This window comes from Hippocampus bargibanti, linkage group LG09, assembly GCF_051943395.1.
Source record: "Hippocampus bargibanti isolate YZ-2025 linkage group LG09, ASM5194339v1, whole genome shotgun sequence".
In the NCBI taxonomy this organism is placed as follows: domain Eukaryota; kingdom Metazoa; phylum Chordata; class Actinopteri; order Syngnathiformes; family Syngnathidae; genus Hippocampus; species Hippocampus bargibanti.
The window spans coordinates 18024306-18042030 of NC_142742.1; the positions used below are offsets into that span (position 1 = coordinate 18024306).

The 17725-nt window shown below is 44.6% G+C and overlaps 1 protein-coding gene across 1 annotated transcript in view; it reads left to right on the forward strand.

Annotated features, from left to right (window-relative positions):
• Nucleotides 1-17643, forward strand: part of LOC148893876 (transcription regulator protein BACH2-like) — a 40682-nt gene extending 23039 nt beyond the window's left edge. The window contains exons 4-5 of the mRNA XM_089004007.1: nucleotides 8049-8255; nucleotides 11781-17643. Of these exons, the coding sequence (XP_088860133.1) occupies nucleotides 8049-8255; nucleotides 11781-12182 (609 nt within the window). The 3' untranslated portion in view covers nucleotides 12183-17643. The remainder of the gene's footprint in view (nucleotides 1-8048; nucleotides 8256-11780) is intronic.
• Nucleotides 17644-17725: the final 82 nt, after the last annotated feature.

Sequence of the window (17725 nt, forward strand, 5' to 3'; positions counted from 1 at the left end):
CTTGTCTGTGTGTCTTGTAGTGCGGAAAATAACGGACTGCTAATTTGTAGTCAATCAGGATTATTACTACCAAGCATCAATTTCAGCCTGCTGCCATCGGGTCGGAGACTGCGGAGTCTCCGAGCCAAGACCAGCAGGCTCAAGGACAGTTTCTGCCACCAGGCAGTCCGGAGACTCAACTCCCTCCCAGCCCTGCCCAGCCTGCCCCTTCCCACTGCCACACTCACCGAACTCTGAGTACACGCTACATGCTGTACGATCATCCTGAACTCTATTTTTTTTGTTATTTCTCATTAGACAAGACCTCACTTCAACCCTTTCTAGTTGTTTGTTTTGCAATTACGACATTACGTCACTTTATGTACGTCACTTCTATGTTCATTAAAAAGCAGACATATTTGGCAGAGATCTCCGCAAATTTGACATTATCTTTGTGTGGCGTTCCACTGTGAGTAGGCGAGGTTGTATTGTTACATCACGATTTAAAAAAAAAGCAGACATTTCTGGTTGATAATAATAATAATAATACTAATAATAATAATAAATTATATTTCAAGCGCCTTTCCAAGCTCTCAAGGACACTGGTTGAGATATATGCAAAAGTGTATAATCAAGAACGATTTGATCGCAAAATATTGTCACGTCCACTCGAGGGGTGGTGACATACTCGAGGGACGACGGAAGAAGGTTCCAAAATTACATTTTGGATCCAAAATACACGGTGAGACAGAGTTCCAATAAAGAGTCTTTACTGAGACATGCAAAAAAATAACAAAGAGGTGACAATGAGGGCGATAACTGAACAGACCTGGTGGTGTGGTAGTAGCGGGGAACTTCCTAGAATACTCCGACAACGACCGTACGGAAGGTGTGGCTTTTATAGCCAGAAGGCACAATTACGGGAATGGGGAACATGTGCGTGAGCCAGGTGAGCCAGGAAGGGAGGGGCAGTTTCAGAGGAGCAGCGGAGGAGGAGACAGGAGGGGAGGGGCGCGCTCCTGACGCCGACGAAGATGTGACAGTGCCCCCCCCCCCCCCTCAACAGACGCCTCTTAGCGGCCCACCAGGTTTGGAGGGGTAAGCCGAATGGAATGCTTGGGTGAGCGATGGGTCGAGGATCCTGGGGATCCACTGACGTTCCTCCGGCCCATAGCCCTCCCAGTCGACCAGGTACTGCACTCCCCTGCCCATGCGCCTGAAGTTCAGTATCTCCCGCACGGTGTAGACCGACCGGGCCGTCATCCAACATCCGGGGGGGAGGTGGGGGGGCGGGTGTGGATCCGCATCGTGGGTGGCAGCCGGAGCCTCACCGAGACCGGGCTGAGGATGGCCTCGATAGGGAAGGGACCTGTCTCAGGGGGTGTTCAATGGACGGGACCTCCACCTGGCCCTCCTCGGTGGGGAACAGAGGTGGCTGATAGCCACAGGCGGACATGAACGGGGACTGACCTGTGGCTGTGGAGACCAGAGTATTGTGGGCGTACTCCACCCATGGTAAGTGGAGGGCCCACGACGCAGGACTGTGAAGGCACACGCACCGGAGGGCCGCCTCCAGGTCCTGGTTCTTCATCTCCGTCTGGCCGTTGGTCTGGGGATGGTACCCAGACGACAGGCTCGCTGACGCCCCTAGGGGCCGACAGAAACGTTTCTATACCTTGGACACAAACTGTGGCCCCCGGTCCGACACGATGTCCGTCGGAATCCCGTGCAGACGGACGACGTGGTTAACCAGAAGTTGAGCCGTCTCGATGGCTGACGGCAACCTGATTAACGGGACGAAGTGGGCCGACTTCGAGAAGCGGTCCACCACTGTAAGGACGACCGTCTTGCCACGGGAGGGGGGGAGACCTGTAACAAAGTCGACGGAGATGTGGGACCAGGGTCGGTAGGAGACAGGTAGTGGCTGGAGGAGTCCTGCCGGGGGTTGGTGGGAGGACTTCCCACGAGCGCAGGCCGGGCACGCCTTCACGAACTCCATCACGTCCTTCCTGTACTCCGGCCACCAGAACCGCTGGGCGATGAGTTGGATCGTCCTGTTGACCCCCGGGTGACAGGCTACTTTGGAGGTGTGTCCCCAGAGTAGCACCTCGGTGCGTAGCGTGGGGGGGGGGGGGGCGAACAAGCGATCCACCGGGCAACCCCTGGGGATGGTGTTACTCCCCTGGTCTTCGTGGACCTTCCTCTCAACTTCCCACCGCAGGGCGCTCAGGATATGTTGGGCCGACAGGACGTTGGCGATTGTTTCCTTCTTCTCTGCCGGCTCGTGGATGCGAGATAGGGCGTCAGGCTTAGTATTCTGTGACCCTGGGCAGTAGGTGAGAGAAAAGTTAAATCGTGTGAGGAAGAGTGCCCATCGGGCCTGCCGAGAGTTGAGTCTCTTGGCCGACCGGATGGCAGCCAGGTTCTTGTGGTCGGTATATACGGTGAAGGGGTGTTTGGCCCCCTCACGCCAGTGTCTACTCTTGCAGCGCCAGGATGACCGCCAACAGTTCCTGGTTGCCTACATCGTAGTTGGCTTCTGCGGGGCTGAGCCGGCGGGAGAAGAAGGCGCATGGGTGAAGTTTCTGGTCGGTAGGGGATCGCTGGGACAGGACAGCCCCCACTCCGGACTCGGATGCTTCGATCTCGACCGTGAATGTGAGGTCCGGGTCGGGATGACGTAGCACTGGGGGATTGGAAAAGGCTTGGCGGAGGCGGTTGAACGCCCTCTCCCCGTCGGGTGTCCACCTGAAGGGGACCTTGGTGGATGTGAGGTTAGTGAGGGGGAGTGCCTTCTGAATATAACCGCGAACAAAGCGGTTAGAAATTGGCAAACCTCAGAAACCGTTGGAGCTGCTTGCGCGTCTTCGGGGTGGGCCAATCTACCACCGCTTTGGTTTTGGCGGGGTCGGCACTGAGCTGCCCCTGCTCCACGACGAACCCCAGAAAAGACAGAGAGCAGACATGGAACTCGCACTTCTCTGCCTTCACGTAGAGCCGGTTTTGCAGGAGCCGCGCCAGGACCCGTCGGACGTGCTGCCTGTGTTGTTCTGGAGATTTAGAGAAACGAGAGGATATCATCTAAATACACAAAGACAAACACATTGATAAAGTCCCTGAGCACATTATTAATGAGGTTCTGGAATACGGCGGGAGCGTTAGTGAGTCCGAACGGCATCACCAAATATTCAAAATGCCCTAAGGGAGTCTTGAAAGCGGTTTTCCACTCGTCCCCCTCATTGATGCGAATCAAGTGGTAAGCATTTCGCAGGTCTAGTTTAGAGAAGATGGTGGCAGATTGGAGCGGCGCAAAGGCTGAATCCATGAGGGGAAGAGTGTACTTATTGCGGATGGTGATGTCGTTCAGACCCCGATAATCAACGCACGGACGCAGGGTTCCATCTTTCTTGTCGATAAAGAAGAACCCTGCGCCGAGCGGGGAACGCGAGGGTCGAATGAGTCCCGCCGCGAGGGAAGAGTCTAGGTATGTGCTCAGGGCTTCTTGTTCCGGTTGAGAAATGTGATAAAGTCTGGAGTCCGGTAACGGAGCCCCTGGCTGCAGTTCGATGGCGCAGTCATACGGTCGGTGGAGCGGCAGGGATTGGCACGCCCTTGAGGCAGATCATCTCGGGCGGGCCACCGTGGGAGGGATCTCGCCCTGCCGTCGCAGACCGCAGGCAGTTGGCGTAGCAGTAGGGGCTCCAGCCCTGTATGGTGGGGCCCTCCCAGGAAATGGACGGGTCATGGGTACTGAGCCAAGGAAGGCCCAGTACCAACGGCACGTTACGGGAGGGTATGACTAAGAATTGTCGGTGTTCAGTATGGTTACCCGCTAACTTCAGTTTTAGCGGGGCCGCGACGTGGGTGACCTTGGCCAGAAGTCGGCCATCAAGGTCGAGAATCTCCTTGCGGGGGGGAAGATCGACGAGTTCGCAGCCCAAAGAGTCGGCCAGCCTGGGATTGATGAAGCACCCATCGGCCCCAGAGTCCACTAGCGCCCGCACAGTTTGGGAGCTGGAAGGGCCAATTACGTCGCCGTCCAGCTCCAATCGCGTAACGGGTGTCGTGGAACTCGCCTCCAGAGGTCGCCGCGGTCGCCGTTTTGACGGGGACTTACAGGAACTGGAGGTCTTTGGCTGGGGGCCTTGGGTGCGATGAGCCCCGGGGTTGGTGCGATCGTTTCTCCCTCCCATCTGCATGGGTTCGGGGGACCTCTCCAGGCACTGCACTCGCTCGCTGCCGCCGGGTGTGGTCATCCTGGGCCGGCTTCCGGGTTCATTGGACCGCTGGCTGCTCTGCTCCCTCTCCCGAAGACAGTGATCCAGGCCGATGACAACGTCGATCATATCGTTGAGGGTGGTGCCAGCGTCGCGGGTGGTGAACTCGTCCTTGAGAGCGGCGCTCAAACCGCGACGAAACACTCCCCTCAGCGCTCGGTCGTTATAGCCACTGCCAGCGGCCTGAATGCGGAAGGCGACTGAGTATTCCGCGGCCGAGCGGGACCCATGGACGCAGTCGAGGAGTCGCCCCTCTGCCTCGACTTCCGTCACTGGATGGTGGAAGGCCTGGCGCAGCTCGGCCACAAAGTCCGGGTACGAGGCACACAGCTCCGGCCGGGACTCCCGGACGGCCAACACCCAGGTCTCAGCCTGGCCCGTGAGCAGGCTGGTGATGAAGGCTACCTTAGTCTCATCGCTAACGTAGGTGTATGGTTGTTGCTCGAAGACGAGCGCGCACTGCATTAAAAACTGAGTGCAGCGCCCGGTTTCGCCTGCGTAGCATGAGGGGTGAGGTAGCTGCGGCTCGCGCCTACCCACGGGCGGGGAGGAAGGGGCCGTGAGGGTGGCGAGGCGTTTCTCTACCTCTTTTAATCGTTGAGCCAGTGTGGACATAATATGGCGGACTTCCGCGATAGCTTGGGCCAGCTGGCTCGAACGGTCCGCCTCTTGGGCGTATGCGGCAATGAATCTGTCTCCACCAGCGGGATTCATAGGTGGTCGGAGTATTATGTCACGTCCACTCGAGGCGTAGTGACAGACTCGAGGGACGATGGAAGAAGGTAAGGGTTGGATCCAAAATACACGGTGAGACAGAGTTCCAATAAAAAGTCTTTACTGAGACATGCACAAAAATAACAAACAAAGAGGTGACAATGAGGGCGATAACTGAACAGACCTGGTGGTGTGGTAGTAGCGGGGAACTTCCTAGAATACTCCGACAACAACCGTACGGAAGGTGTGGCTTTTATAGCCAGAAGGCACAATTACAGGAATGGGGAACAGGTGAGCAGCGGGGGAGGAGACAGGAGGGGAGGGGCACGCTCCTGACGGCGACGAAGATGTGACGAATATAAGTCACCTGTATATGTGTCTGTGTTGGCTAAGAGATGCCGAAATTGACCATCAGCAGCATCCGATAAAAGAAAGACAAGATAAAGTCAGTGATTTGGCTCAAGGATCGAGACTAAAGGAAACAACCCCACAAATATTAGAAATGGAGAAACCTTTATTATTTTTCATCAATGGCAAACAGCTGACAGGAGACAGTATGAGCAACATACAATTCGTGGCAAAGCAAAGCAAGAGGATGGTTTTGAAAATTTGGTGTGCCCTGCACTTGGCTTGCAACTAGTGCCGGGAGTCCCTCGCCAACTGCCAAAGACAGCGTGTTTAGGCTCTAACACGGCCCTCAACAAACAGAGAGTGAGAAAGAGAGGTTTTTTTTTTAATGAAAATATTGTTTTTCATGACAGTTTGTTTTTACAGTATTTCACACATGAACTTCTCTATTACAATGTGTGTGCAGAGGTTATGATATAAAATAATTAAAAATTGTTTCAAATGTTGTTTTATAGACTTGGAACAGATTAAAAAAGTTTGATGATTATACTTATTGTTTATAATAGAAAATGTTTCGGTTTTCAAACAAATCAATTTTCGAACAGGTTTCTGGAACGGATTATAGTTGAAAATCAAGGTATGATTGTATAGAGTGCACCACATTATGAGGTGTACAGAATAGGAGCCAATACTAGATAGAGCTACGCCTAAGAGGATGCTATACAATACAGCTTTAGTAATATAAATCCTTCACAACCATGCAGCAGTCACAAAATGGTTCCCAGAACATTTAAAATTATATGTCCAACAAAGAAGAATATTGATCCATACATTTAGTGTATGAAGTCCATTGGATTATAAAGCGCACTGTCAGTTTTTGAGAAAGTGAATGCTTGTCTGTGTGTCTTGTAGTGCGGAAAATAACGGACTGCTAATTTGTAGTCAATCAGGATTATTACTACCAAGTTTATAGGGGGTCAGCACCTCCCTGTGCAACTGGCTGCTGGACTTCCTGACGGGGAGACCACAGGCAGTCAGAGTTGGCGACAACACTTCCAGCACCATCACGCTGAACACAGGGGCCCCCCAGGGGTGTGTGCTGAGCCCCCTCCTCTTCACTCTGCTCACGCACGACTGCTCACCTTCATCACCCAGCTCCAACCTCTTCATAAAGTTTGCGGATGACACGACTGTGGTGGGCCTCATCAACAACGACGAGGAGACAGCCTACAGGGACGAGGTCAGCCGCCTGGCCACGTGGTGCAAGGACAACAATCTCCGTCTGAATGTGGAGAAGACGAAGGAGATTGTTGTGGACTTCAGGAGAGTGCGCCCCCAGCATGCTCCACTAACCATCGACGGTGCTGCAGTGGAGAGAGTGAGCAGCACCAAGTTCCTGGGAGTGCACATATCCGATGACCTGTCCTGGAGCCACAACACGGCATCAATGGCCAAGAGAGCCCACCAGCGCCTGTACTTCCTCCGCAAGCTCAAAAGAGTTAGAGCCCCGACCCCCATCACGACCTCCTTCTACCGCGGTACCATAGAGAGCATCCTGACCAGCTGTATCACTGTGTGGTACGGCGCCTGCACCGTGTCCTGCCGTAAGACTCTGCAGCGCATCGTGAGGACAGCTGAGAAGATCATCGGTGTCTCTCTCCCCCCCCTTCAGGACATCTACAACACCCGCCTCACCCGCAGAGCCATCCGGATCGCTGGCGATCCCACCCACCCCTCCCACAGCCTCTTCAGCCTGCTGCCATCGGGTCGGAGACTGCGGAGTCTCCGAGCCAAGACCAGCAGGCTCAAGGACAGTTTCTGCCACCAGGCAGTCCGGAGACTCAACTCCCTCCCAGCCCTGCCCAGCCTGCCCCTTCCCACTGCCACACTCACCGAACTCTGAGTACACGCTACATGCTGTACGATCATCCTGAACTCTATTTTTTTTGTTATTTCTCATTAGACAAGACCTCACTTCAACCCTTTCTAGTTGTTTGTTTTGCAATTACGACATTACGTCACTTTATGTACGTCACTTCCTCACTTTACATATGTCACTACCTCACTTTACATACGTCACTGCCTCACTTTCCATACGACACTACCTCACTTTACATACAGAAATTACATGTATTGTCTGTTGTCAATTGTATGTCTTTTTTAGCCACGTTATAAGTGCCTTGCATGTCTTGCACGCTGGGTCCGAGAGGACATTAATTTCATCTGTGCTGTATGTCATGCATATTAGCATATTTGACAATAAAGCTGACTTTGACTTTATAAATGGAAAGTGACACTGATTTGAAGCATTGTATTATGAAGTCCAAACCCTATAATTTTAGTTTCTTCCCCTGGATTACCTTTTCCTCAGTGAAAGGAAACTAAATAAACTGCATTAAAATCCCAAACAACTTTGATGGAAACTAAACCAGTCATTCACAAATTCTATATTTGGGCGAAAAAAAAAGCCTCTAAATCGAACCACACCATCATCTTGTGGATGCTAGACAACATTGCCTTGCCCTCCTCTATGTGGCTCGGTGGATGCCATCGTAATCTGAGCCAACATCAGGTCACACAAAGCGTCTGATCAGCTGGCTTCATTTGGTAGAAATTGTCTGACTAATTGCATTTTATCTGATTACATTTTTACAGCAGTGATTACATTATGGCTTTACTGTTATTTTACCGCCCAAAAATGTCATAACCTGAAATTATTTTTGCATTTAGGTAAAGCTACCTTTTCCCGTGGGCCAGATCACCAACTTGCCACGCAATGACTTCCAAATTCTCATCAAGATGCACAAACTAACCTCAGAACAGTTGGAGTTCATACATGACATTCGGCGTCGAAGTAAAAACCGCATCGCTGCTCAGCGCTGTCGTAAGAGAAAGCTGGACTGCATTCAGAACCTGGAGAGCGAGATCTGCAAGTTGGTATGCACAACCAACCTTTTACGCCTCATTCATCATATGGAAAGCACCATCCGTATCCTTACAGAAATAACGCTACAGCAGCTGTAATGTGTTTTTTTTTTCATTCCTCAAGGTAACACTCAGACTTATTGTAGTACCTTAAACTTTACTTTTACCTGGTCCAAAAAGTAAAATCTGACTCTTATCAGTAAATGCTGTGTATTTGAGGGTACCATACTAATATCAATTCACAGTATTCTCAAAGGTAGTGCGTATAGTTGTTTTGTCCTTTCACCACCGACTGGAGCACTCTATACTATTCATTAAAGGTGGATATTACTTTACATAACCTGTTTTTATTTATTTTTTAACCAATTCTCCACATATAATGTATTGCCAACTGTACTATTTACTGATGATGGCAATTATAAATTCATTTATTAATTAACCTCCTAAAATATAGACCCAAAAATAGTGTTGTCAACATTTTGCAAAAAAAATGGTACCCCCAAAAAACAAACAAACAAGTAGATAGAAGGTTAGATGGTTAGCTAGACAGACAGATAGACAGACAGATGGCTGGATGGATGGACGGGTGGACGGACAGGCGGGCGGTCGGTCGGGATGGGCAGGCGGGATCCATCGATTTGGGTACTCTGTCTATGTATCTGTCTATGAAGAGTTTAATAGCTTTACACAGGGATTTGCAATATATAAATTGTCATCGACTGGTACCTCTAGGTCTAGGAATTATCCCATATCGATCACGAGGTGTGTGGAAGGGAAGGGAAAAAAAAACAACCCAAAACATTTGTGTGTCTGTGAGTGTGTGAGTGTTAGCACACACTACACCTGATGATCCTATCAAGTCACACTTTCTCCCCAAATTATTTACAGTGAAGTCTCGTTATATCGATATTCAAGGGAGTCCGAAAAAATATCGATATAACCGGGACTATCGATATATCCGACCCTGTTTACATGTAATTTTCTCCGTGCGTGCATAGAAATAGTATCGATATAACCGGGACTATCGATATATCCGATAACGATATAACGAGACTTTACTGTATATTAAATAAAATCTAAAAAGTAGGTCAACTTTAACCTATGGTAGCACGTGATCAGCATCAGCAAAGGTTATTAGCAATCAGCAGTCCGCAATTGCAGCTTGCAATCACAACTGTTGTGATACTTTTTTTCATTATTCCAATTTAAAGGACAACCGACACCTCCGGGCAAGTTGTGTCCATAATCACTTCAAATGACTTCTACTGAGGCGTATTTTACAAAGATTCCATGGCGTATAGCTATATTTTACGTTTTAAAGGACAACCGACATATCGGACAAGTTGTGTCCATAATTTGTAAAATGGCTTCAGATGACTTCTACTGATTGTATTTTACAAAGATTCCACCGCATATAGCTATATTTTACGTTTTAAGAGTCGCGCTGAATATTACGGAAGTCTTGTTTTTGAGTTGGTAACGAATCCTCACCCTATGTCACTGAAGGAACGCCCCTGACCAAGAAAGCGACACACAATGCATTTTGGGTACATTGTTTGGTCTGAAAATTTCGTGTTGATCCATGTTGATGGTGAAATTTGAAGGAAAACACATAAATAATGCGATGGTGAATTGTTGTGTGTTGCACCAAGACTACTATTTCATTCGAGTTGACAGAAATTCCCAGCAGACAAATGAACCCATTTCCAACGGAGCTTGGGCGCGATCTTATGCATTTTCTTGGACGCTACATTGGCGTCCTGATGGCTCGAATTGATACAAAAGGACTTCTTTAATCGATTGCAAACGTTTATGGTTTCCTCTTCAGAACTATTTGAATCATATTCAGAACTGGATAAGTAACAAGAAAGCATCTTCTCCGAATCTGAAGCCATTGTTTTGAGTTCGTATGTTTCCCTCCCACATTCCAAAAAAACACGCATGTCAGGCTATCACGATTGCCGCATATTGCTACATCATCTGCGCCGCATATGACATACTTCTGTTAAAGTAGCTAAAGAAACAAATTTAGTTAAACAGCAATTGAAAACTGTTCAGAGGTTTTAACTTTGTCGTGATCCGCCGGAAACTGCCGAAAGAGATAATCGAATATTTGTTTACCCATGGTTGCAATATGGAGCGAGAGAACAGGAGTAAAACTCTAAATCTTAATACAGTAATGTCTCATTATATCGATATTCAAGGGAGTCCGAAAAAAATATCGATATAACCGGGACTATCGATATATCCGACCCTGTTTGCATGTAATTTTCTCAGTGCGTGCATAGAAATAGTATCGATATAACCGGGACTATCGATATATCCGATATCGATATAACGAGACTTTACTGTAATTCAAATTTAGTGGATAATGGAAATTATTTCAGAACTGTTGCAGCACATGGAAATCTTCACAGCAAAGAAATATTGTTCTAAGTCTGTTCTCTTTGTCTTCTCTGGAATATCATAGAATAACAAAAATAGATCAGGATTGATTGTGTAGTAACTAAAGAAAATAGAAAAATGTTGTTTATTTTATATATGAACAAATTATTTGACTTGAATTAAAATTGTTTATATCTAGAAAAATAGATTTTAGTCAAATAATGTTGTTTTCGCAATTTAGAAATATCATGCTCCAATGTATTTTGGTTTATTTCAATCAGTATACTTGGCAATCTAGTTAATTTGGGCCCATCAAGTTTAGAATTTGGCCCCCTTTTGAGACACAATGGGGCACATTTCCCAGAGTCATCCCTGTCAATGGACGTTGGACAACCTCAAGCAACATTTAGTCAGTAAAAACTCGTTTGAATGATATTTGAATTATACAAGGACTCAAGATGGTTCAAAGTTATTGGGACAAAATGATGGGAGAGTGCAAAGGACTCGTCGAAAAATAAAACGTCTGCCACACAGAAAAACATCAGACCCTGAGCAAGTTTAATTTCTAATTGACTATATTTTCCTTGCCATAAAAATGAATGCACATAATATTAGATTGGTGTTGATTTGATTCCTATTTAATGTGTTATATTATTGCATTATTTTTCAATGTTAAAAAACACTTATAGTAGTATAGTATTGTTAAAATAAGCTTTTTTCCTAAATTTTAAAGTATTGGTGTGCCACAGAAACTTTTCAATGAAAAACATTGAAAAACACTGGATTCATGGATGGATTGACAAACAGCGATTCAGAATACTGTACTCCAGATTGTCTTTCATTTTTGCAGTTCCACCACCCTCTGGTGGTTAATCTTTTTGTGCGGTTTAATTTCAATTGGGCCTGTTTTGGTCCACATACAATTTACTGTAGATCCCAAAATAAAAGACCCACGGACATCACCAGTGGAATATAACAAGTTCCTCCAAAATTCACCTTGATTCCCACAGTGGGTCACACACACTATGTTTCCCCAAACTGAATAACCCACATCATCCTCGTGAAATGTTAATTTTCTGTCATTGAATAAGCAGCACCTTTCAAACTTTGCACGACAGTGTCCAACTTATTGGCCATATTCTTCTCCCGCAGGTTTGCGAGAAAGAAAAACTGCTTTGTGAGCGCAATCAACTGAAGCTGTGTATGTCCGAACTGTGGCAGAACCTCTCCTTCCTCTCCCAGCAAGTCTGCAGAGACGTTCAGGACAGTCATTCACCTCCCATCTCCACCAGCATTGACCTGATTTCCAACCAACCATCTTCACCTGCCATTGAGGCCTCAAACCACCCAAGGTCAACTCAAGGAAAGCAAGTTGCAAGTGTGCCAGATGCTGGCCCTAAGGCGGGGGAGCTGAAGGATGGGCAGCTTTGGGTGGAGGTCACAAGTCAGAGGATCCCAAAAGGCCCACTGCTGTTTGAAACAACAGAGGAAATACTTAGTCCCACTGTAACGGTGGATTTCTGTCAGGACATGATTAAGAAATGCACAACATAAGAGGAGACATGATTGCACTTAAAAGTTCAGTCGTGTTGTCTTTGTTACACATTCATACTTGTCCATATTTCATTAAAAGAGGTTTTGGAATGGACGTTAAAATTGTCCGCCCAGCAATACTATTGCACAGGTATTTTTCAGATTGGTTAAAAAAAATACCTACAGCTTTTTCTGTCAAGCTTATTTCATCTTTCCTGTTTCTTCCTGTTAGATTCCCTCCCCACACACCCTCAATTGCATTGTTGGAGGTTAAACTCAGGAATTTCTCGGAATGTTCACTCAAGTCCTTCTTAACATTTTTAGAATCCATATTTCACCTTTTGACAACAAATCTGGCAACTTGACTGCATAAAACACACTGCTGAGCCTATGGAAACTCTTTGTCATTTTATTATGACCATCAGGATCGTTGTTGGGCTCAGCATGCTTGACTGAATTTGCATACTTTAAGTAGTGGTCAACCCAACAGTTGAACCTAAATAAATGCAAACCCAGGAGGATATGAAGCATTTTAATTTTAATTTTGCCATTGCAGGTTACTGTCACAGTGTGAAATCTGATAGGATCCTCATCATTTCTTCCACAAAGGTAAATAATTTTGCATTTTGCGTTGTGTATTACACCAAACTAAGCCTACCTGGCCGTGCTCACAAGCCTGTTACGAAGAGGCCATTCTTTTTTTTCTTGGTCCAGAAATACAGTCATATATCAGCCTTGCCAAAAGAGCGGTGGAGTTTGACTTGTATCGCACTGTGTCCATTTGTATATAATACTCCACATATCCTTTTCATTTTCACTTTTTTAACATATGTGAGGCAGAATAAAGCATGCATGTGTGTTTTTTGGTTTGTTTTTATCATAGGGCTAATTTGTCTTACCTTGCGAGAGAATGCAGAGTTGAAACAAGTTTTGTAATATGGTGCCATTCCTTCTTGTGAGTGGCTCCAATTAGGGCATATTTTTATTCACTGTAAAATGCAATTGCTGAATTGATAATGTGCTCCAATAATTCTTGCTTCTGGAATTTCAAATATGTTTACCCGAATGGAAAAGTTCTCGCTGCCATTTCCCATTTTATTTTTGATATTCTGGCACTGTATTGCACACTGGTTTGCAACTGATGTGCAGATGCGTCATTTGAAGACACACAGGCAACCACAATTTGTCATAAATTAGATAAATCCCATTGTGTCTGCCACAGTTATCTATTTGCATATTCACTTCGCAGAACATTTAAAATGAACCGAGCAAATGTTGCACACTGAGCAGATGCCGTCTTTAGGTGCACCTAGTTCATCAACCAATTTCTATCTCCGTTTTTCATGCAATCAACGTTGGAATGTTCCCTCTGTGTTAAATGAGACCCCCTAATAGTCTTACTTAAACTCCTCATAACTCATCAAACGGTGAAACTTTTTATATCTTTTCTTTGGGCAGAATATATCTCAATCTTGCTGTATTTTGTTGAATGACACGAGACTGTCAGTGTTATTTATACATTTGATGTGTTTACATTAGATGAAATGGTGCAGCTCATAGATATACATACTCAGATATATCTAGCTCCATTTGTTGTGTACCATTCGATGGATGTGTCTATTTCTTTATTTTTTTCTCATATGTATGCGAAGACATAACATGGGCACACCAAGTTTGAGCACTGCAAAGCACTTCTAAAAGATGAATTTGGCACTGATACTGAACAAATGCAGAACAATGGCACTTCATCCTAAGATTTGGGCTTCCCACATATGAAAGATGTTGCCCATCTCATTATTTCTACGATGCATCTCACAAATTATGCAAAAGTTCCCTGGTGGTTTCATTTATTGAAAGTGTCTCACAAACACTGCACTCCTCCCATTTATATTAGTGTTTTGACGATGTATTCTCATCAAGACAAAGCTGAAGAAATGACACTTTGTGACAGTGACGTGTAGGAGAGTGTAAATTCTCTTCAAAAGAACTCAACACAATGAAAATGTCCATATTCGGCATTTTACTCGCCTGGTATCAGGAGACTTGTTGATGGATTACAAATACATACATTCAACTGAAATTGAAGTGCAGGTATTTGTGTCAAACAGCTCTAACTGTAGAGTTGCTGACAGCAGAGGGCAGTGCAGGACAAAATGGCAGTGTTAGGAGTTTGATGAAAATGATTCCATTATTCTGGCTCATTTCTTATTCCATGAACAGAATATTGATTTGGGGACTCGTCGTATCTAGTTGAAAAGAAGATTTGGTTCCTTGAGTGTCACTTTCAAAAACAGTAGTGGAATGCATGGCAGGAGAAACCTTCAGTAAAATTCTTGTGCCCTGCATGATTGTTGAGGTAGCAACCGATGCTTGACTCACCTAAAGGGCAAAGAAAATCAAAAGCAATCTTGATACAACTTTGCATAAAATTTGTTCTGCAAGCCAAAAAGCAAAAGGCATATGAGATGTCAACTCCAGTAGAAGGGTGTGTACCTCCAAGGGTAGAATAATTTCACTGGCAAATATTCTCGTGTTTGGATTCAGGGGAAATCCACTGCACATGTCAAGCCAAGTCTCATTACTTCAGTGTTTTCATATAAAAGGACATAATCAAATATTTACCAAAATATACTCCATTTTGTGTTGACGCACTTTGCTTAATATGAAATATATGCACAGTCACAATTGCTTGCAATCCACAAAATCTGAAATTTCCACTCGCCGGATCATATCAACAATTCAAGATGTAATTAGTTATTATTTGTTCATTGAGCCGGAAATGAAACATGTAAGCAACAAACGGTACTGAGGTGTATTGCTGTATGTTCGTTTTTTAATATTCACAAAACATTTAGTATCCAAAATGATTAATTCGTCTTCCCACTTCAGGCCTCTAAAATGTTGAGATACTTTATAGAGTGGGGGGGTTTCATCAAACGTGTTTGATAAGAGCAGAAATAGAGTCAAATAAATGTAATAAGTGATGGAAATATCCAATGTGACTATACATGTCTACAACACAACTTCTGGCAGCTATATTTGCCATTGTTTTTTTTTCATAGTGTGAAAAGAGCCATAATGAACGAGTTTGCAACACAACGTGTATGACAGAGGCTTATGTTATCCATACCGCACCTCAAAAAACCTTTTTGAAGACACCGAACAAAAGTATTGATGCCAATGTAGTAATCTTCATCCCAAATAGTGTATGTTGTGCAGTTCAAAGCTACAGTAATAACAAATACAGTGGCGCGTGATTAAATTAGGGTCATGCCACATTCATCTGCTTGAAAAGTCAATGGGGACACGTGGCATGGCTGAGTGTCTCCACAGTCCGCTGTGTCGCTCAGGCGGCAATGCATCCAAGTGTGTTTAGTCTGGAATGAATGGTTCAATGGTTTCAGGGCGTAATCGCGGCAGTTGTAGATACTGACTCAATGAAAGTGTTCCCCTTCACACTGCATTTAGAATGAACTGCTCCAGAGTCCCCATTAAGACCATGTGAAGCTCAATTTTGGACATGTGAGTTGTTTGGATTGACTTCATATCATACTGTGTCATTGACTTCTTAAATGTGAACTTTATTTATTTGGTGATAAAGTCTGGTGTAGGTCATGGGTGCTCTACCCCGTCCTAGAAGGCCGATTATTCAACAAGTGTTTGATGTCTCCCAGCTGCAACTCATCAGCTAGGAGTCTGATGACAAATTCCGATCATTTGAATCAGGTGAAACAAAAATGGAGGCTGGATATTTGGACACCACTGTTATCATTAAAATTACATAATGGAGGCATGGGGGGTTGTAGTTTGATCTTTATTTCCTAGTTATGTGTAAATTTTAATATTATTATGAAGACGAGTGAGGATGTTTACAATTTTACTGTATTGAGTTTTATTTTGTTTTGTGAAAGTCCCGCCGCCACATTATTAAGTAAATGTTTTTGTTGTTTTTATTTTTTTTGTTACACTAAATTAGCTAAAAATTGGTGAATTTGGCAGCTCAGTGCAGCTCAGGTTAAATATGGGATTTCATGTCAGTTGCTTCATGATACTCATGAAATGCTTGAGCTGAGGCCACTGGAAAAAGGGAACCTCTAACTACAGGCTGTATTACCATACATATTCCTTTGTGTTGATATGAAGAACATGATTGTTCAACAGCCAATAAATAATCTAATCATTCAATCCAAATGAAGCACTTATGCTTACCTTGAAAATGCATTTTCCGCCTTGAAACTGTCCGCCACTGACACAGACGGTAGAATACGTGGTAGATATTGGATAAAGACATTTCTATTAGTATCTATGTTGTTCACGTTTTATTTACACAAGACGGTAAAAGCTAAAAACACCAGAATAGCTTTATTCATTTCATTTTTACAATTTTGCTTCTCCATATAAACGACAATGGGGACGCTACTCCAATGTCGCCATAACATTGACTGAGCTCAAGAAAATTGACTCAAATTGCGCTTAATAAAATATGGAGGATCTTAAATTGGCACTTCTGAAAGACTTAATTTCACATTATTGCGTTTCCGCACCCTGGAGAAACCATGACTTATTTCAATGTCTGCTTTGAGTGTTTTGTTTTGATTATTAAGTCTGTTAAAGAGCAACTGCTGCCGCAAAATTGTAAACGTTGTGATTCCTTCTATAAAACACTTGCATGCCCCTCTGTATGCATTCCTGTCCTCGTTGTGTTTCGATCAATGTTCAAGTGGACTGGGCGCACCCAAGTTTCTGTAATTATTCTTAAATCTCCCTTGAAAAAAATGGCTTAATTTTGATTGCTTTCATAAGGGCAGTATTCCCACTCCTCCGCACACCCTCTTTGTTTTTCTTACTGTGGTGAGCCATACCAATATTCATGTCATCTACAAAACAGATTTAATTGGAAACGGCGAACACCTCTTGAATGCAGCTTCCGCAAAAAATTGTGAACGCTTCAAATGTTTGCTCTTTCTTTTGCCTTTCTCTTGGTGGTGACAAACCAGGGTGGAATAGAAACTGTTACACCAACCGGGGTCCATTCCAGCAGATTCAATGATTTCTCGGACAGTGGCTTTGGGGATTTCTGAAAACCTCAGTTGAACTGACTTAAAACTTATCTACCTGTATAATTCAGCATACCTCTTTTTGTGGGTAAGAACTGTATGATAGACATGTAGTGTCTGTGGAGTTATTTCTAACTTTTTACAATTCAAACTTTATTGCATTTGTAGATTTTGGTGGGACATTTTTACGTGTTTTTTTACTACATACCACACGACTGTTATATGCAGATTCTATGTTGTTCATTTAATTTTGTACCTCTGAATGTTCAAATGACACATTCAGGTTAGAGTTTTTTTTGTTTCTTTGTCGATGAAAATATGAAACCTGTCATATTTATTTGATATGCAACCATGTTTTGAAGATGAACCAACTGTTTTGTCTAGGCAGTCTTTTTTTAGAAATAAAACAAAAAAGCATGATACTTATGGTGTAGTAAGTGTGTATTTTGATGCATTTGCCATTTGAGAAGCCATTAGGAAGCATTTTGTCTTATTAATTTTTTATGG